Genomic DNA, 20,452 nt, shown 5'->3' with positions numbered 1-20,452 from the left:
CAGGTTAAACAGCACAGAATAGGAAGCAGTTCTCAAGATATCCAGTATATACATTGGAGTTCAGAAAATAGGAAATGTCCAAATCAGTTACTCGGTGAGCACAGAAATCAGATTACTTTGTGACAGTAATTCATCATAACTTGTATTATCCTGAAACACCAACATTTACAGCTGCAGAGGACATTTATCAACAATTACAGGCCCTGACATTTCGACTCAATCTTGCATGACAGAGACTCTATGAAGATCCCGACAAATAAATGGAGCAGGAAGGTGCAGCCCACTTAACCAATGAAAGGCAGAGACATTATCTTTGATGGGCTTGCTGGCATCCGAAAGCAAAGCTGTTCCAAATCACGGCTACATTTATTAACCACTCGGAAGAGAAACTAGGTATTAAGGCGGGGGGGGGGGGGAATCCCAAACACAGAATGCAAAACAGGACATTTGAAAATGGATTCTACAAAGCCTTTAGGTAGCAGATGGTTCATGTGTAACATACAAATATATATAGAGCACACATTATGTACATATTTATATATGCATAAACACATATAGGAACTAACCTCACAGGCATGCTCCATCATGGTGCACACTGCTTGTCTGCTTTACCTGAGGATAGCACCATTCCTTGCAGTGCACTTCATTTTAAAACCTGTAGGCTGTTCCTAGCAGACAAATTTAAAAGGATTTTTACGATTCACGCTGCAAAAGGCTAAAAAAAAAATAATCCATCCCTGCTGCATAAGATTATATTTTCCATCTCTGTCCTCTGAATAGTGGAATCAGATGAGAAATGATTCATCAATCAGTCCGGGGAAGCATTTAGAGGACAGAGAAGAAAAAGAAAAAAATAATAAAAAAAATCAACCATACAGTAAAATCTGCTCACCATGTACACACCCCCAAAGTGAAGAATCAGACCAGCCTAACTGAGGAGAAGCTAAAGATGAATTTCACCAGAAGGCTGCAGTTGCTGGGTGATGCACTGTAAATCCTGCTCCCTCCGGGGAGAATGAGCTCATTGCGAAGATACAGCAGCCGCCCCTCAGCCATTGCAGTGTCACTGCAGCTTGCAGCTGAGTGCAGGCACGTCATCACACCAGCTCCCTGAGAACCGAAAGCCCTCCCTTTCAGAAATCTAAGTCAAGCATGCTGGTATAAAGCCAGCTCACCTCCAACGCACACTGAGGTCCCCTTGTACCTGGATGCTGCTAGAAGGACTTGCATTTTCAGCTTAATTATTAAGCCAAGGATTTTGCATCCAGCACAGACTGAATCTGAACTGAACTCCTCCCGAAGCAAGGGATAAATTACTGAAACGGGCAGAGAAGATTTGAAGGATATTTGGATTTAAAAATAGCTAGCAGCCTTTGCACTTGCTCCTAGCAAAGGAGATGGAACCAAGTTACAGGGAAATCCTTACGTGTGTAAGTGCAGGGCCAGGCATGGGAGCTTATCTTTTATAGGAGTGTCATTACTGAATAGCCCCTGCTCTGAAATGATGTGGAAGTGGTAATATGGTGGAAAAAAGGCAGGTGTCTTTACAAACTCTTATAAGGTATGATTTGAGAATAAGAGCACTGCAGATATGAAAAGCATGATTTTAACCCCTAACTTGCTGTCTCTCACTACTTTTCATAACTGAAAAATTACTCGTTTTCAATATTCGTACTCACCACACTGAAAATTCCCCTTTACATCAGAACTGAATAACCAATAGAGATAAATTGGATGTATTTGGATACTTATAACATCCCCACACTGCAAAATTATCTAGAAGTAAAGAGCCTATTTATTTGTTTTTCATATCTTCCTGACAGTGGCAACTGGGAACCATTCCCAGTGAATGTCATTGAACTGCTGACAGGCATGGCACAGTGATCTGAGCACAGGACTGGAAAGCAGAAACCTACCCTGAAGTATATTCTTCGTTTATTGAAAGGAGGCAGTGGGGGGGGGTTTCCCGTTAACCAATACCTAAATATCTGGAATGTTCCATTTAAAAACCTGGTTTTCCCCAAGTCCAAGGCCCCCAACTCTGTGCAGCACCTGAATGCAAAGCCAGGAAGCGTGTGTGACTTCTAACCAGATTCCTAGAAACTCGTTCCTATTTTTGTGGTTAGCCACTGCTGTATTTCTTATGCCCTCTCCCCCTGATCTGCAGTTTAATTACCCTTTGACAAAATGACATGTAGTGGTACTTTGAGAAAACCATTAGAACAAAATTTATATTTACTTCATAGAAACTCCTAGAAAGACAAAAATATGACAAAGTTTCTTGTGATAGGAAGCTATAAGAACAGAATCTCTTTGGGTTTTACTATCAAAATCAGAGACTCAAAATTTCCCTTTTTTCTGTCCATCCATACTGTGCTGCACGATGTGAAACAGTACTATCACTCACAGACAGGGACTCCTCATTTAGAGGAGTGGGTTTTCCTAAGCCCCAGTCCTGGCTGCTTATCTGAAACTTTCTGCCCCGCTGGCATCCCACTGAAGTCAGGAAGTCTCTGTGGGAAGAGAAGGTCAGTCTGCCAGAGACATTGCAGGATCAGTGCCTCGATCTACAAACACAGAGCTGCTGAATTTAGTGTCAAATACTGGCAAAGGGGCACTACCAACTCCACAAATCTCTGTCTTCAGCTTTGACAAAAACCCAGCACTTTTCCTTGCTTTGTTATCACACAAATACTTTTTAAAATTAGATCACTTCACCACAGCTCAGCTTACTGCGTGATGAGCAGACCACCAAATCACACATATTCCAGCCGGTTCCCCAGTTTAACCCAGGAACCATCTCCCTCAAGACACATGCTGTGGCTCTGACAAGGGTTGTGCAAACAATAGCTTTTGAACTGTTGGATAAATAAAACTGTTTTCTATTTTTAGAGTTGAATTGCAACATTTTGTGGGAGTTTGTAAGTAAAACAAATAACATTGAATGCAGTGTTGTAAGTGGTATAAAGCAAGAGGCCATCGCTAGTTTACATCACTCAAAGAATCGGGTTTTGTTTTTCAGCTGGCAAGTGCTAGGGAAAATGCATTCTTCTGGCAATTTCCATTTACTGAGCTGTATCCACCGCAGGCTTGTCCAAAGCACTCCACTGCACAGTGCTTTATCACACAGAACAAAAATGTTAATGATCTTTAAAAACCTGAAGTTAGCAAGTAAATAAGAGCTGAAAAAAAATTTATGCTCCACTTCTCTGATTCACAGTAGAAGCAGTCAGAATTTCTTACATTTTAGAGGTTGCAAAGCAAACCAGCAGAAGTCTGGTTTTTGTGTTAAACATTCTGATTTCTGGCTTTTCCAGCTATCTCTGTTTAGAACTTCTCCGTAATACAGATCAGCAGGTGAGCCAGGTGATTTTACACGTAGCACTCCACACAGCTATGTGCAGAAACTGGTCATGAATCTTTTCCTTAGCCCCTTACTCAGTAATTGCTGGAGATAAATGGGAAAGACTCTGTACAAAATACTCTGCAAAGCCCTGGGATTGCAGTAATCATGCCAGAGGCTGCGGGGGTTTTTTTGTACTCTCCAAATGGAACAAAATGAAACCTCCTTAGTCAAGAAAATAATGCGATGAGAGCTTGAGGTAAAGGGTATTAAGCAATGCTTTGATAACCAGGGACACTGCGTGGCTGAAGACGGCAGGAGCAATAGATGGCCACATTCATTCCCGATCTTGTTCTGCAGGAGGCTGCTTTGCACCTCATCCTCTGGAGCAGAATAGTGTCACCTCGGGGCTACAGCCAGATATAAGATGTCCTGAGACAGCCCTTCTTTACTTGTCTTCCAGGTAAGCTTCGATCTGTATTTCTAATGTCAAACCTGGTTCTATGAGCATCTTTTAGAACTAAGAGAATGATATTTCTGAGTCCTAATGGTAGAGTATCCATTTGAATATCTAAAATAAATTAAGTCCTACTTACATTCAGTGAGTCCTGTTTCCTGCACCTGTCCAGGCTGCAAAGCTAACTGATGATTCTGTAAGGAATAAGCAATACTAACGATCAGATTTTGTCACTGGGCCGTCAGAAATTGCTGTAAGAAAGGAATAACACATAGAAAAGAGACAAGCATATGCAAGAAACAATGATCTATGCTCATAAATTAAACTTGAAGAAATCAAATCTCACAAAAAAGTAACAGGATTGGCCCAAATAGAAGACGGGGACTCTTCTGCACCCAAGTCTTGGTTTTATTTCACCTGTAAGAGGATCTCATTTCCAAAGTTCTCTACCACTGTAGTGCAAATGCCTTTTAAAACCTAACATTAAAAATTACATGAAAGGAAACTCCTGTGTTCATTTAGTTTCTCCTGAATCCTGATGGATTGGGGAGACATAATTTTACTCCTCTCTGCTACCTTCATTACTTATAAGAGGTATGTCCCGTTCACAGTCTCCCTGCCTGATCCCATGAGCTCAGATGACTTGAGGGCTGCCAGTAGAAATGCACAAAATCGGGGTCCTCACCAGCAGCTTTCAGGACTGGTGACATTTGGGGCTGACATTTTGTTGGGGGCTTCAGGGGTGGCAGGGATCAGAGCTGAGGTGCAGAAGCCGGCTCTGGCTCAGGTCATGCAATCCCAGCGACGGCCCAGGGGGCTCCGAGCATGTGGTGCCAGGGGACTCGGGCTCCCCAGCAGCACCCAACAGCTTGTTCCCAATGGTTTGATCAAACTTACCCACTTTCAAGGTAATACAAGCAGATTTAAGAGTGTCTACATAAGACTGTCCCCATTTAAACCACTTTAGAAATACATTTGCTTAAACCGACGTGATTATCATGTGTAGACCTAACCCCTAATTCCTTTCCTTCTTTAGGCTGTATATTAAATCAGACCATTAAATTCACTGTGTCAAGATTGTTTTGGTTATTAAATCTCAGATATAAAGAAGTCAAACCAATAGACTGTGCATCTATCTGTTAGATCTCCTCATGTCAACAGCCCGGATAAGTATGAACCGCTCAGAAATTAGTATCTCAGAATAGTTTGGTAGTTAATGATGAACACCATTCCAAGAAATGCACAGCATAAAAATATACATACCGGCTCGATTTCCAGAGGCAGACAGGAAGGTTAATAACTAAGCCATTGTTGGCAGAGAAAAAAACAGATGAAACCAGGCAGTTCTCAGATTTCAACTGCTTTCGAGGCCCCGTGTTTTGCACAGGTGAGCAAGACAGCAGTACCGTGCTGCTGAAAGGACTAGGAGGCACGTAACAAAAGCAGTGAGCTTCATCTCTTGTGCTGTGTGGAGTGACGGCAACACGTGCCACTGAAGTGGCACATTCTCCCCAGTCAGTCCTCAGACTACCCTCTGCTGGGACCATATCCTACACTGTATCCATTATAAAGTTGGTGTAGATTACTTTGATTTATATCAATAAGAAACCAAAGAAACTTCAATCAATATTATCCATTTTTAAACTAATTTAAGTTTATAACCACTTTGGGATTACAAGCAGTTTTTGTGTAACACCTGAAGTAATTGTTCCTCACAACTGTTGCAAGCTGACACATGGGTACAAAAGCACATGCTTAAAACTGAACACAGAGTCGAAGTTGTCTGAGCAGCAAGTATGACTTCATAACTATCTAAAGTATTGCCTTCTTTAGTCCAGGGAGGAGGTGGGTCACTGCCTCTGATTTAAAGGAACTAATCAATAGACGATTGTTCTGTTGACATGCAAGTAAAAAAAATTAAAGCAAGTTCCAACCTGAAAGAGGATTGCAGCTTAACAAATTGATAAGCTTTTAAAGTTTTAATTCTGCCCCATGGTTTGCAATATTAATTATTTTTCAAAGTCAGAGAACTGTTGACAGAAAAAAATTCTTAAAATTTAATTTTAACACTTCAATGTTTACTACCCAAATGATATTATCTTTCCCTGCAATTTATGACATTTTTCTCTCTTAATGTAATTTTTTTTTTTAAATTCAAACCCCTTGTATTTGATGTTTAGGGTAACAAATACTGTAAAATCATAAATGAGCATTCAGGTGTTAAACTTAGCGCCCTTTCCCTGCTATTTCATTGTTATAACTCTGCAACATTTTAACAATGCTGCTCCTTTTGTTTCAAAATAAAATCAATTTCCCCTCCTATAATGTGGAGAAAATGATTTTATTTTGAAACAAACCGAGTTTGACTCACAGCCTCACCGGGGTGCACCCAGCCATGCTCCCCCCGTCTGCCCAGCGTGCAGGCGCCCAGGTAGGGCATCCCAATGGGCTGGCCAGGGCTCCTTGCAGCGACACTGAGGACGAGGGAGTACTGTCAATTATTGGTAGAAATATTAAACAGTTTTACTATGAATGACAAAGTTCCTTCTTTTTCTTTAGAAGAGCTGGCCCACAAGCCGCACATTCTCATTCCAGAATATTGCTGGAAACCCTTTAACACAATCTCCCTGTTAATGGTAGCAAGTAGAGCATTGCTCCAAGTTCCCTTTTATACCTTGCCCTTTTGCTTCACCCAGCACGCTGGGGCAGCTGAAGAATCTAATGACCTGTAGGCAGTTTCAATACACTGGAGGCCAGCTAGGTATTTCCACCACGACAGAAGAAAAACGGGCTTGAAACTACAATGCCTTGCCTTTCTTACCTTCCCATACAGTTGTCCAACTATGAAGTGCATCCTGCAAAGGGGATGAGGTGGGATCAGCTCCTCTCTTCTTCCCAGGAGAACAACAGGAGAGTGACTTCATCAGGAAACCCTATCAGAGCCCTGTGTTTGCACAAATTCCTCCTAGCGAAGAGCCTGTTGCTGCCGAAAAGCCAGTAACTATGGAAGCCAGTTTGGAGGTAACATGATATTGGTGCTGCCAAAACAGGCAACAGCCCATGGCAAATACACTGCTTCACACAGGATATGCTCAGGGTTTGCACAGCACCAGGAGATGAAATACTTGTCAAGGCTTTTTGTGCTAGTAGGAGACATCGTCAGAGCACATTTCTGCCTATGATGAGTATCGTGGAGTTACTGCTGGTTCCTGGAGTGGAGGAAAGCGCTATTCAGGCCTGTTGATTGGGGGTTATCCTGTGCCTGTAAATCTCCGTGTATATTTTTTTTTGGTGAGCGAAGACTGAAAAGGTGATTGTGTCAGTGGGATGGCAGTTGCTTTGGTGACCCCCTTCTTCCTCCTGAGCCAGGCAGCCCATATTCATGTCAACACAGCGGTGAGCTTCCTGTTCCTTGAAGAGTCCCTGAGGCACGCAAGTGCAGTGTTCACATGGAGAAGACTAACACGTTCCTGGGATGATGAACTTGCTCTTTTCTGTGTTCAAGGCTGCCTGGATTTGCTTTTCTGACTAGGGTGCACAGGAGGATTGCTGGACAGCAGAGAGCAGCAGAGAGCTACAGGACGAGCACCGAACCCCGGGCAGCCTCCAGCTTTGAGCCGTGTCGGTGCCCATCTATCCGCCCTAGTACATGAAGACATAATAAATAAACACAAAAACATAAGGAACTTGCTTTTATGAACAGTTATTCAATTAAAAATTGTATTTTTTTCTGCGGACAAATTTGCCCTAAGTTCCTTTGCGGAACAAAACTGATTTTTAGTCATGCAAATTAAATACCAATTTCTCAGCAGATTTCCTGTGGTCAGGCATAACAGAAGAGACTTTAGGCATTGGCATGCTTGGAAAGGCTGATGTCTGAAGGGGCTGTGTGCATGCCCTCTCCCACCTCTCACTGCTCCTGCCTGCCTGGGAGGAGCGTGGCAGGACAGCGGCCCTCCAGCTGTGCCCAGCTGTGCGGCTGCCAGGGCAGGCCACCCTTCCCTGTGGCTGTGGCACATGGTCTGGGACTGACCCGGAGAGCCCTGGGGTTCTGCGAAGGGAGAAGTACAGAAAAGGTCCTACTTAAAGCTCTATGTTAGCCCCAGGAGGCCTAAGACTGAAGCGTGGAAAAATGGTGTGCTAAGGGTGGACTAAAAGCTGGAGAACTGACCCTGAAAATGCCTTCGTTGACCAAACCGTTACTCTACTTTGCCCAATAATCCATTGGCTGTACTGAGTATAATGCATATATTAATGAAATCCTGACCTTGTTTTTCTGGGAAGGTTGTAGGTTGATACTCCTTGCTATTACTGTAACTTACCAAAAATTTACCAGAACATACATTTTACTTGGATTTCATGATTGCCTACTGCAGAAAGGCACAAATGACAACAATTACAACCTAAAGAAAATGGCTGCATCCTCTAATTAAGTAAACAACACTTTACCCATCCTGTAGCTAAATAAAATAAAACTTTATGTATGTGTCTTCATAAATTACCAGCAGTGAATCAGTATCTGGTTTCCAATGGCAAAATTAGTCTTTACTAAGTGGTTTTCTATGTGGAGAGCCCTCGCTGTCTGCTCGGATGGCATCACAGCCCTAGCCAACATTAAAAAAGAGGAGGAATTCGTTATTACCTATTTCAAGGCCCTGTGCCATTAGTTTGAGAGCTATCAGAGGCTGGTTCAGAGGCCAGCACTTCTGGTTTTGCAATCAGATACGGTTTCCCTTGAAATCCAAGTACAGTTTTCTGTTTGCTCTGTGTAACTTTATGTAAGAAGTGCTGTATTTAGTTACCAAAGATGAGCAGGAAGCATGCTGCGGGACACGGGTGGGTGTGCAGCGTACAGGCCCTGTACGGCGCTGAGTGGGTACGGAGCGTGAAGATGAGGAATTCTCTGAGGAAGTTACCCTGTTCTTCAGCTCGGGCTCTTGAGGCCAGCACAGGACGTCTCCAGTTGCTCCTAGAGGCTTGGGGGATCCTCCGATCTGCAGCTAACCTTCCCCAATGGCACCTGATGTCATGGCGGCATGAGGGAGTATGAGGGACTGCGAGGGAGTCTGAGGGAGCGTGAAGGACCATGAGGGAGCCTAGGGGAGCATGAGAGATGATGAGGGAGCGTAAAAGATCATGAAGGAGCATGAGGGACCATGAGGGAGCGTGAGGAACACCCGGGAGCCTGCGGGAGCGTGACGGACCGCGACGGACCGCGGGCGCGTGAGGGAGCGCGCGACCCGCCTGACCCCGCCCCGCCGCCCCCCGCCCCGCGGCGGCGGCCAATGCGAGCGGGGCGGCCGCTGACGTCACGGCGGCTGGTCGCGCAGGAGGGGCGGCGGTGGCGGGCAGTGCGTGTCTTGCTGCGGTCGCAGCAATCGGTGTCCGGCGTGTGGCTCCGCCGCGGCGCAGGGGAGCGGAGGCCGCGCCATGTCGCGGCTCAGCCCGCAGGAGGAGAACTTGCAGGGTAAGGGCTGGCGGTCGCTTCCAGGGGAGACCGGGCCTGTGGGCGGTGCCGCCGGCCTGCGCGGCGCTGAGGCGGTCGGTCGGCCCGCCGCCGCCCCGGGCCTGGCTGCGGGCCGGGCGGTGCCTGTGTCGGGCACTTCGCGGCGGTGGTCGGGTTTCACCTCACGGCCCGGCCCCGGCCCCGGCCTCGGCCTCCTCCCGGGCGCTTTGAGGTGGGCGAAGCGGCGGGGCGGCAGGAGCAGCCCCGCGGGGCGCGATGCTCGGCCCTGGGTCCCTCGGCAGCGGCGGGCCCGGGGGACGCTCGGCTGTCGGGCCCGGGCCGGGCCGAGCCGAAGGGGGCGGGTGAGGCCTGGTGTGCCGCACCCCCGGTACCTCTGCCCTGTGTGGGCCGGGTTTCCCCTCGTTAGCCTGTGGCCGTACCGCAGCCTGGCAGTCATCGCTCGCTAAACCGTCTGCAGAGCTTCCTAATAAGGCTGAGAAATTAAGGTTTGTGTGGAAGAACGGGCCAGATTTAAAAACCGGTAATATCTCGGTTGTGTAGCTGAACTGCCAAGTGCGGCTAGATTAATATGAATCCTCATGAGATCTGTGCACTGTGGTGAATATAAATCCTCGTCAGGATAAACCCTCTACGGACCGTTTGGGATTTGCCTTTGAGGAGCGATCAGGGTCAATCGCATGTTCATGACTTTAGGAAAAGTCAGAAGTGAAAGATCTGTGTGCAATGACATATTAAATTATGTGATTTACACGTGATTTTAGAAATTTAAGGAGACATTCTCATTCTTCTGTGGAATTTTGCTTTTTTGTTTCCAGTTTTGAAAGCCATATGTTAAGAAAATAAGATTTCCAGAGATAATTGAGTATCATTTTTAATGCTCATCAGTACTCCTACAGTACGTATCCTGGTCTGGAACATCACATAAGGTCATTCTCTTCAAAAATCCTTCCTCCTGACTCTGTCTGTTCAGCTTGCATTGCCATGTTAGATGTGCTCTTATCTGTTTGTATTTCCAACTTCATAAAAATACAGGATCTTTTATCTTTAAATGATAATATAACAACACATTCCTAGAGCACTAGCACAGCCTCACTTGCAAGAGTGTCTAGAAGAAAAAAAGGAAATGTGTAAAATATATATAGTGTGATCCTTCCGTCTTAATGTTCTCCCTGTTTTATCGTACGTTCACTGTGCTGTATCCAGTAAGATTTCAGTAGGTAGCGTTAGTTTGCTGTGTGAAGCAGTTATGTTTGGCCGTGGCGCGGATGATTGTTGAAATGTGAGTGTGGCTCAAAGAGCCCGCATCTCTACGGGAGAAAATAGCTTCTGACCGTGTATACAAATGCCTGTCGTGCAGCCCACCCAGCGGGAGTTGTTCTGCTTCTGAAAGCAGAGGAGCAGAAGCTGAGGTGGGACGTGCTGAGGAGCTGGGAGCTGGCTCATGCTCGCAAGGTAGCTGGAGCCAGAGCTCCGGTTTGACACAGTCTTAATTTCAACTTCAGTGGTTATGATCGTTCTTTGGTAACAACTTGGGCTTTCATAAACTTGGAGGGAAAGAGTAGGGAAAAGTTTGTCTGGGTATAAACACATACCCAGACACATACCACCTACGGTCATGTGGAGGGGAAAAAACCCACAAACAAACCAAAACAACAAAACAGTTGTGAAGTAAAAGAGGCTGTCTGGAAAAAAATGTTTCCTCAAAACTCAGTAACCCAGTATTTCAATTCAAAAGATTTTGTGGTCATCTGGCTTTTTAGAAGAGAGAGTTTAATGCAGATTAAGCAGTTCAGCTTTTTGCTGTTTTCATTTCATTGATGAACCTTCATTCTCTTTGCAACTAGAATATCTTTCTTCATCCAGTGTTTCTATTTCACATTAGATCTCTGCATTGGCTTATCCCCTTCTGCGTACTTTTAAAACTGCTCCCTTATCCCTTCTGCTGTTCTGAATGTGGCTTACTGCCTGAGCTCTGCCACAGCCTCTCTTCCTCTAGAGCAGAATGGGCCAGGCACCGCTGTCGGTGTCTCTCCCTTTCCTTAGGCCTTAGGTGTCCTTTCTGCTGTGCTCACCAGAACTCAGGTGGTCTCACCTGCCCGCTTTCTCCTTGTACTTACTGCTAGAGTTCCTGTAAACTGCTCTAGGATGGGCACAACACAGCTGGCTACTTCTGCTGTTGTTTACGCACATAAACATGTTACGTAGGTAAATTCCACTGACGTTTATATCATTCAAATATTATCTGTCCCTTGAGCTGATTTATAAACGAGACAGCAGATACGTACGCTTTTGTGCATTGGTTACTCCTAGCTCAGAAGAGAGTTGTTATTCAGCACACTCTTAAAAAAACAAAGCAACATGTGACTGTCTGTGTTAAATATACTGCGAGTAGCAAACACATGATCTGGTTGTTGCCACATATCCTCTATTGCTTAACAGCAACACCTAAAAACGCTTACTGAAAAAAGGCTAAACAAAACACAGTTACTGGATTCTTGAGCCTAAAATATTTTCAATAAACGAATAAATAAACTTTGGCAGAGAAAGACCTTGAGATTATTTTATTTGGCTACCACCTATGTTGAACAATAAAAATTAAACATATCCCTAAGATCTTAATCTGCAGAAAGAGACACAATGTACTGACCAGCTTCTTCTCAGTTCTGTGAGACTTTCCAGCTCGCTAACAAAAGCGCCCACGCATTTTGGCATTCCATCATGTTTATTAGCCGAGATGTCAATGCTAGTACTTTGCATGTCATACTGTAATGTCACACTGGGGAGGATCAGCAGGCTCATATTTTACATGCCTTTACGCAAAACCACTTGGTTTATTCTGGTTCTGTTTTCAATTATGCCAAGCAGGTTCCTGGGTAGAGCTCCACTTCAGCAGTAATGGAAATGGCAGTGGAAGCGCTGCCACTTCGACCAGCCAGGAGCAAGTACCAGCGTCTATTTCCATTCACAATGGTGACATGGAGAAAATACTCCTTGATGCTCAACACGAATCTGGAAGAAGCAGTTCAAGGGAAAGTTCACATTGTGACAGGTAAACAAAGTATTTTATTGTAAGCAAAGTAAAGATTGCTATTATACAAAGCCATTTTTATGTCTAAGAGGCAAAGACAAATATAGAAATGCTTACGTACATGTGTGTATATACACATGCGCATACACATGTGCAGAGAGGAAGAGAGGTGAAAATTTCATACGTAAAAGAGTGGTGCCCAAGTACTTCTACGTAGAAGCCTGTCCTGAAGCGAGAAAGAACTTACAGGTGAGAGGACGCTAGAAGGCTTCTCACATCTCATGACGATGCCATCTTGGGGATTTGGTGTATCCTGAGAAGTCCAGCAGCAGCTGCTGAACTTCCCACAGGGGTGCTGCTTGTGTGCAGGCAGCAGCCTTGTTTTGGTAAATAAAGCACTCTGGAGCTGTGTGTGGCTGTCATTCCAAAGGCTCAGTCCTTGTGCAGGCAATGTCAGCGTGACGCTTAAGAGCATGGAGTGCTACTGACACTGCTGCCTGGAACAGGAATGCCAGAGAAAGGTGATGAAAAGGAATGTGTGTTTTGTAATGCGGTACATCAGTTACAAGTTCTTAAGTAATTGCTAAAGAATTGTCCTATATCTAGCTTACAAAACATAACAGATTTCTAGGAGTAAAACACAACGAAACAACTTACATCTGATGCAAGTTGTCAGTCAGCATTATTCATTCATTTGGTTTTGATGCGCTGTGAAGTCTGCAGCCTAAAGTTTAACAGGATGCAGAACTTCCTAGTCTTACCTGGCTAGTTTGTCTTCAGACCAAATCCCGCTTTTAGTCATCGTTTGCTGCCCATTGTTACTTAGTGAGTAACACAGGCCAAATCATACAGCCCCACAGGCATCTCTGCACTCTTGAAAAACAGGTCTGTGCAGCAAGCTTCTTAGCAGATTGTTAGAAAATCAAAGATTAATTGAATATGATGGCAGGATTATGTTACCCATTGACAGGTTAATGTCTTAAATTATGGTCAAGGCACTGTAGCTCTTAGGGAGAACTGTGCATACAAGCTTCACTGACTAGCTGTTAGTTCATACCATAAACAATGTCATAAAAAAACTTAATGAGTTCTTTCTTACTTGCACTTCTCTTTTTATCAAGCCCTCCTCGTTCCCAGACGCCTCAGGACAGTCACAGAGCTTTGGAAATAGAGAGTCACAGCAGTGGAGAAAAGAATAGCTTTCAGGTAAAAAAAAAAATCTCGCTTTGGGAGAAATAATTTCTTACTCTTACTGTTTGAAAACTAGCATTAGTTTTAGCATTAGCATTAGACTCCATCCTGGAGTCCCTGAAGGATCAGTACTGGGACCAGTCTTGTTTAACATCTTCGTCAGCGACATGGACAGTGGCATAGAGTACACCCTCAGCAAGTTTGCTGACGACACCAAGCTGTGTGGGGTGGCTGACACGCTGGAGGGAAGGGATGCCATCCAGAGGGACCTCGACAGGCTGGAGAGGTGGGCCCGTGCCAACCTCATGAAGTTCAACAAGACCAAGTGCAAGGTCCTCCATCTGGGTCGGGGCAATCCCAAGCACTGATACAGGCTGGGCAGCAACTGGCTTGAGAGCAGCCCTGAAGAAAAGGACTTGGGGGTGCTGGTGGACGAGAGGCTCCACATGAGCCGTCAGTGTGCACTAGCAGCCCAGAAACCCAATCGTATCCTGGGCCGCATCAGGAGAAGCGTGGCCAGCAGGTCGAGGGAGGTGATTCTCCCCTTCTACTCCACTCTCGTGAGACCCCACCTGGAGTACTGTGTCCAGTGCTGGAGCCCCTACTACAAGAGAGATATGGACGTGCTGGAGCATGTCCAGAGAAGGGCCACGAGGATGATCAGAGGGCTGGAGCACCTCTCCTATGAGGACAGACTGAGAGAGTTGGGGTTGTTCCGTCTGGAGAAAAGAAGGCTCCGAGGAGACCTTACAGTGGCCTACCAGTATCTTAAGGGGGCCTCCAAGAAAGCTGGGGAGGGACTTTTTAGGATGCCGGGTCATGGTAGGACTAGAGGGAATGGATTAAAACTAGAGATGGGTCGATTCAGACTGGGCGTTAGGAAGAAGTTCTTCACCATGAGGGTGGTGAGACACTGGAACAGGTTGCCCAGAGAGGTGGTGGAAGCCCCATCCCTGGAAGTTTTTAAGGCCAGGCTGGACGGGGCTCTGAGCAACCTCATCTAGTGGGAGGTGTCCCTGCCCATGGCAGGGGGTTGGAACTGGGTGATCTTTAAGGCCCCTTCCAACCCAAACCATTCTGTGATTAGGAACTAAGAGGCAAAGCTGCTAATGTAGAGACTTAAATTACTTTGTAACTTAGATAAATCTTTGCAGAATCAAGCTTTGTGTATTTGTATCTGTCTGACTTGCATGGATTTATTTATTTTTTTAATCTGTAACCTGAGATTTTTCAGAAGGATTTAAGTGCCCTAATCTGTTGTCTTTTAAAATGGCTGCATTCTCAAATGCCTCTTTCCAGCCACAAGCTGAAAAGGCCAACCTTCAAATCCCATGGGTAGCTTTTAGGAAAAAACATAATGCAGGAGATAACTGCTGGTCTAGAATTCAAGAGAGCTGGAGTCAGCACCTTGCTAAGTCTCCAGCTTCTGGTGATCCCAAGAGGTGTTCTCTATCGTGGCTTCTTTTGCCCTGTGAAGTGGCCATTGTTCTGCCCTACTCAATAGGTCGAGTGTGATGTAACCGTTTGTGAGACAATCAGATTTTGCATTAAAATGTACAGGAAATGTTAATGTTCTGTGGACAACTTACCACGCAGAAGTTTCCTCTTCTCCCTTTGACTGTCAACTGGGTACATTTCATTCATCCCTCACAATGAAATTTTATTTAAATGCATTACCACCACTGCGTTCTGAATTTAAAAAGTGAATTTGACAGCAGCAAGGATTTCTAAGAATTTCACTTGAACTTGACATTTTCAAAGCACTGTCATAGCTTTAGGATTCCACTTCATTTTAACAACTAGTACTTAACATTTCTACCTGCTGCTTTGAAAAACTCACCGTTATTTCTAATTTCATTTTGTACCTTTGTTTACGTACTTGCAAAGTCGATGAGTAAATACATTTGAGAAAAGAGTGAGGGGAAGAAGGATGCTCTATATTAACCATGTTTTATCAATATATATCCTATTGCATAATGATAGGCTAAAATACCTAATTACAGTGAAGACTTAATACTAGTTTTAATATGAAAAAATTTACTTATAAAACATTTTGAGGAGTGAAGTATTAAAAGTACTGAAGTAAATTTCTCTGCTTTTCCAGAGACTTGCTGTATTGTCTTGGGTAAATCGTTCTCTCTGCACTGTTTACATACAAAGAGATACTATTTTCTCATCAGTTTGAAATATATTGCATGCCTGTGACTAATTCTTACAAGGTTAGCGGTTAGCAATTAGAAATCAAGATTATATTCACTTGGAGCCTCTGCATGAAAAGAAGTAGCAGGGTATGATAAACTGTCAAAAGTTACCAGCACTACCAGTTCCTTGTGCTCCAATGTGCAACGTTATTGCTTTAACTCTAGTAAGAACTCGGGACCCTTGCATTTTACTTTAAAAACTGATTTCTTCCATCACCTCCTCCTTTCAGTTACTATTGTTTACCGTCTGTAGCCGAGTGTGCGTGGGGGTTTGTCATCTCGGGCTCTCCCCATTTCCTCGGCTGCCTGTGTTTGTTCATGGATTATCTTTTTCTACCCCGTGTTACGAACTTTTTAAAACAAAGTCTGTGTGTTCACTGTTTGCACAGTGTTTAATCTCGTGGAGTTTCAACTTCATACAGTTTCTAAATGATACAGCTCTACCAATAGTACATAGATTTAATCAGTTCTCCAAGTGACACGAAGTGTGCTTGGTCCCGTCGCCTCTTCCTCTGTCTGAAACTCTCCCCATCATCTCTACAACTCCTACAGGAATCTGCCTGAATGAATTACTGCCTTGGGGTTAGCTAAATACATTACTGGAAACGAATTATTTTTATTTTGTATTTCCAGAAAACCCTTTATATGCTTAAAGATCATCATTTAGACTTTGAGAACAAATAATCAAGAGTTGGAAAATGATCAGAACTAAAGTTGACTGGACAACTTTATTTCCGTTCTTAAGCGTGTGCGTATATAGCTATTTTAATTCTATGATCAGATACTATTTTTATCACAAGACCTTGGCTCCACCTAACGCACATGCATTAAGTAAGAAACGGTATTCTTAGTTAGCCTTTCTGCTGTAATTCACTTAAACGAAGCCACTGTTTGTTTGGGGGGTGTTTGTGCTCAGAGGTGTGCAGATAGACCCGGCCTGGCTTCACCTGGATTCCCAGCTCCAAAAGCTTTACGAGGCTGGAATTGGTTTGGCTCGACAGGTTTTCAGACAAGTGTGACACGGTCCAGTTTTGCACGCAGGCACAAGGTTTCTCCTGCCCAGTGTCAGTCAGATGTGGGACCTGGAGATAGGAACGGTCCTAGACGCAGCGCAGGGGCTTTGTTTGGCAGTACTGACTTCGTGCCTGTCCTAGCCCTGAGTCCCGTTTGACACCGGCTCTTTGTTTTAGTCTGAAGAAGACTTTCTTGAAAGGAGGAAAGAAGTAGAGCGGCTGCTGAAGAAGAATGCGGATTGGATATGGGATTGGTCCAGCAGGCCGGAGAACATCCCACCCAAGTGAGTGCTCTGTGTTACGGGTGAACGTCGGTGCAGCTTTTGCTTTGAGTCTAAACAACATGTGGTAATGCTCTGACTGCGTTTTCTTCCTCAAAACCAGGGAATTCCTCTTCAAACATCCCAGGCGCACGGCTACTCTCAGCATGAGAAACACCAGTGTAATGAAGAAAGGGGGGATATTCTCAGCGGAATTTTTGAAGGTTTTTCTTCCCTCTCTGCTACTTTCTCATTTGCTTGCCATTGGACTAGGGTAAGTTTCAATTTAAAAAAAAAAAAAAAAAAGTAGTAGATTTTTTCACCTGTTTTCTCTAAGGCCTAATTCTGACCCCTGATTCCCTCTCTGGCTAAAGGCTGTCCCCACAGAATGGGACGGATGCTTACTCAGGAAGTGTTTCTGCTTGTCGTCTTGTGGTATTGCTGAATTTATCAAGTTTGCCGTTTCTGCTTTTCTTGCTAGTTAAGAATTCTTCAAAATAATTAAGGGACAGTGAAATTAGGAGTGTGTGTTTATATGAACGGTAATTATACACATGAAACACTCTGTTCTATTAGAGACAGGAATTTAATCTCACAACTAATTGCAAAGGAAAAAAATACTATTTAATGTATTTTAAAATTCCCCTCACACCTGGGAGGGACAGGGGACAGGAATGGGGTTTCTTTAGATGATTTAGGGGGTATATGGCCCTGCTTTAGAGGCAGCTGCAGGACACAGACTAAAGGGAAGAGCTTAAATTCCTTCAGGGCAGGGTCAGAGTTGGCCTGTGCCGAAGCACGGCACATTCCTTGGTAGCAGCACAGAATCCGGGAATGGGGCTGCTCTCCCTTCGGAGCACGCTGTGCCACAGGGGCCTGGGGGAGATGTGACAAGTTCTGGGGTGACGCCTGTTTTCCAAGGAACCTGCCCTTAGCTCCGGTCCTGCTCTTCCTCTGCTCGCTCCCGTGCATCAATCTGAACCTCACCACAGCTCTGGGAGCTGAGTGAGGGGGTGCAGGAGACGGGGCAGAGCAGGAGTAGCTGGGAGGGGGGACAGCCCAAATCTCTGTGGTCCCTGCCGCCTGCGTCATTTTGGGTGGACGAAGGCACAGGTTGTCTTCCTGTACAAAATCATGATCTCTGACACGTGGTACTGTAAAAGTAACACGAAACTAATCTAAGTCCTTCCAAAGTTGAAATGAGAAACTGCACAAGATAGAACAAAAGCATAATGGAATTTTCCTTTCAAAATAAACACAAGTTTGGCAATGTAAGTACTTACTTTCTTCCTGGTCACTCCACCACTGCTGCAAACTTGCATCATTCCAGCTCCGTAATGAGTGAATACCAAAGTCACATCTTCAGAAAGTGCTTAATGTGGTATCAATAAAATAGTTACGCGTCAAAATACTCCTTTCTTTAAGCTACAAGTACCTGAATAGAGGAGGCAGCGTAGGGCAGCTGTGCGAGCACGCCAAGCTGGGAGATCGTGACCAGAGAAAGGGTAAGAAGTACATGAAGATGACAGTAAAATAGCGACAGACATCCGAGGCATTTAGCATATGGAAAAACTTCAGATAACAGAAGGGGAAAGGTAATAAAACATGTGACTTGGAGCCTCGTTAAGCCCAGGCTTCTCTCCGACTCCGGCATTCCTGAAGAGCTCCCCCGGAGTAACTCAGCCTTAGAAGGTGGGGGGGCTGTTCCGGGCCCTGAGAGCTGCCTGCGGTAGCAGTCCCTTGGGGAGCCGCTTGGTTCCGGCGGCACTGCTGCTCCCGCTGGCAACGGCAGCCCTGGTAACCTGGCAAGGAGAGACGCGTTCCTCCCGCGCTGTGCGTTCCGTGGAGCAGAGTGCGACACTCGCTGACCGTGTGCTCTTCTTCCTCAGCGTTTACATCGGACGGCGCCTGACGACCACAGCGTCCAGCAGCACCTTTTAGAGGCGCCCGGAATCCCGGTTCGAAGCAAAGGGAATAGCGGAGGTGAACGGCAGGAGGGTCTCAGCTGGCGCTGGCTGCGTGATCAGTGTGTGCTTGTTGCGCGAATGTGGTGGTGCTGGGGTAGCAGGGAGGGGAGAGAGAGACTAAAGCCCATGTATCATACCTAGTCTGCTGGATCAATTCTTAGAGCATGTGTCAGGTGCATTAACATCGGTTATATTGCTTTGTAGTGAAGCATCTTGGAAAATTAAAAGAACTTGATGTTTAACAACAATCCTAGCTTTAACATAGCCGTTGTGATCGGGCGAGGTGTTCATCTGAACTGCTGTTTCCGTACGCTTCATAGACGTGAGTATTCGTCACTGCTGCTGTAATCATGGCACGAAGGGATTAGCCCCAAACGACGTGTGGCCTTACGTATCATAGACGGGAATTCAGAGAAGCTTTTGCCTGGCCGGAGGCAGCTCCTTCCTTCCTTGGAGTTGCTGAGCTCCCTCTTGTGTGAGCGTGACGTGAAGGGACACCGTCAGCGGGAAGGAGCGTGCGGGTGGGACCCCTGTCCCTTTCCACTAGTTCAGAGTGTGATGCACAACAGCCTGAATTAAAATTCGGACTTTGGTGCCTAATAAATAGCTTCTTTTGCAAAGGCATTTATTTAACTCCCTAATTATTAGAGATTCCTTCCCGAGTGTCTCCTCGCAGACTATTGCTTCTCAGTCTTTTTATCTGTAAAATAATAAATTTGCATCTTATATTTGCCTCATCCTTGTATAGATTTAAATAAAGGGTTGCTTGCTTATTTGTTTTTACTGATGGAATGCCTTTTCATTCAGTGATTTTATCTTATTTAATGAGAAAAAAATAAATGTTTGCCAAAATACCATGTTTTGTATATTTAAATAAAAATGTTCCTTGTGGATTTGGAGTTTTCGCATTCCTTTAATAGCTGTCGAAAGGAGCTGACGAGGCTCTTGGTCTTTAAAGAGGAGTCTCAGGCTGTTACTGGCGTAGCTGCCAAAGAAGGGGGAAGTTTCTGGAGAGAACAACTCCAGGGCTCGTTCTTAAGCTCGAATAGGGCAAAGCTGGCAGCGGCGCTCACGCGCTGCACGGAGACTCACGGAAGTGGCAAATGCACATTCCGCTTTGTACCATCATCATCACTTCATAAGTTTGCTTTCTACTTTCTTTTTGCCCTTATCTAGCAGCGCTGACTCTTTCTTCTCTGCTTGAAATGGATCCTGTAAAGACGCGGTACCTTTTCATAGGGCAGGGGCTCCGGGCCCTGCGGCGCCCAGCGCTGGCACCGGCTGCTGCGGCCACTGGAAGTTCTCCCTTGTGTGAACTTAATCGCACACCCGTTACAAGAGGACCAGGATCTCTTTGTGGTTTTTTGTTTTTTTTTTTACTATATGTGCAATAAAAAATGGATTTATAGGATTATTTTATATTATATATATAATTTTCCATATGGGACATTGGACGCAGTTCTGAACCTCAGTTTCCACCAAAATAGCATTAAACACGTTGGTGTCAGAGAGACTGTTAGAGCAG

The 20,452-nt window shown here is 45.0% G+C and overlaps 2 protein-coding genes across 28 annotated transcripts in view; one reads left to right on the top strand and one right to left on the bottom strand.

Moving 5' to 3' along the window:
* Positions 1-1,104, bottom strand: part of JAKMIP3 (Janus kinase and microtubule interacting protein 3) — a 75,469-nt gene extending 74,365 nt beyond the window's left edge. For 22 of the 27 annotated variants that reach the window (XM_074591475.1, XM_074591477.1, XM_074591486.1 and 19 more), the window contains exons 1-2: positions 893-1,099; positions 567-668 (exon numbers count right to left, since the gene is read on the bottom strand). The gene's annotated coding sequence lies outside the window, so the exon portion shown is untranslated. Of the gene's footprint in view, positions 1-566; positions 669-892 lie in introns of all 27 variants that reach the window. The other 5 variants (XM_074591483.1, XM_074591471.1, XM_074591484.1 and 2 more) reach the window with 2 other exon arrangements.
* A 7,963-nt stretch (positions 1,105-9,067) lies between these two features.
* BNIP3 (BCL2 interacting protein 3) lies at positions 9,068-19,820 on the top strand. Its single transcript, XM_074590100.1, has 6 exons — positions 9,068-9,267; positions 12,133-12,316; positions 13,417-13,501; positions 16,878-16,984; positions 17,085-17,234; positions 18,850-19,820. Exons 1-6 carry the CDS (start codon positions 9,231-9,233, stop codon positions 18,899-18,901), a joined length of 615 nt encoding a protein of 204 aa, XP_074446201.1. The 5' UTR covers positions 9,068-9,230; the 3' UTR covers positions 18,902-19,820.
* The last annotated feature ends 632 nt before the right edge of the window (positions 19,821-20,452 follow it).

Source organism: Larus michahellis, chromosome 6 (assembly GCF_964199755.1).
Source record: "Larus michahellis chromosome 6, bLarMic1.1, whole genome shotgun sequence".
Lineage (NCBI taxonomy): Eukaryota > Metazoa > Chordata > Aves > Charadriiformes > Laridae > Larus > Larus michahellis.
The sequence above is the reverse complement of the archived record's forward strand: the minus strand, read 5'-3'. Positions and strand labels throughout refer to the sequence as shown.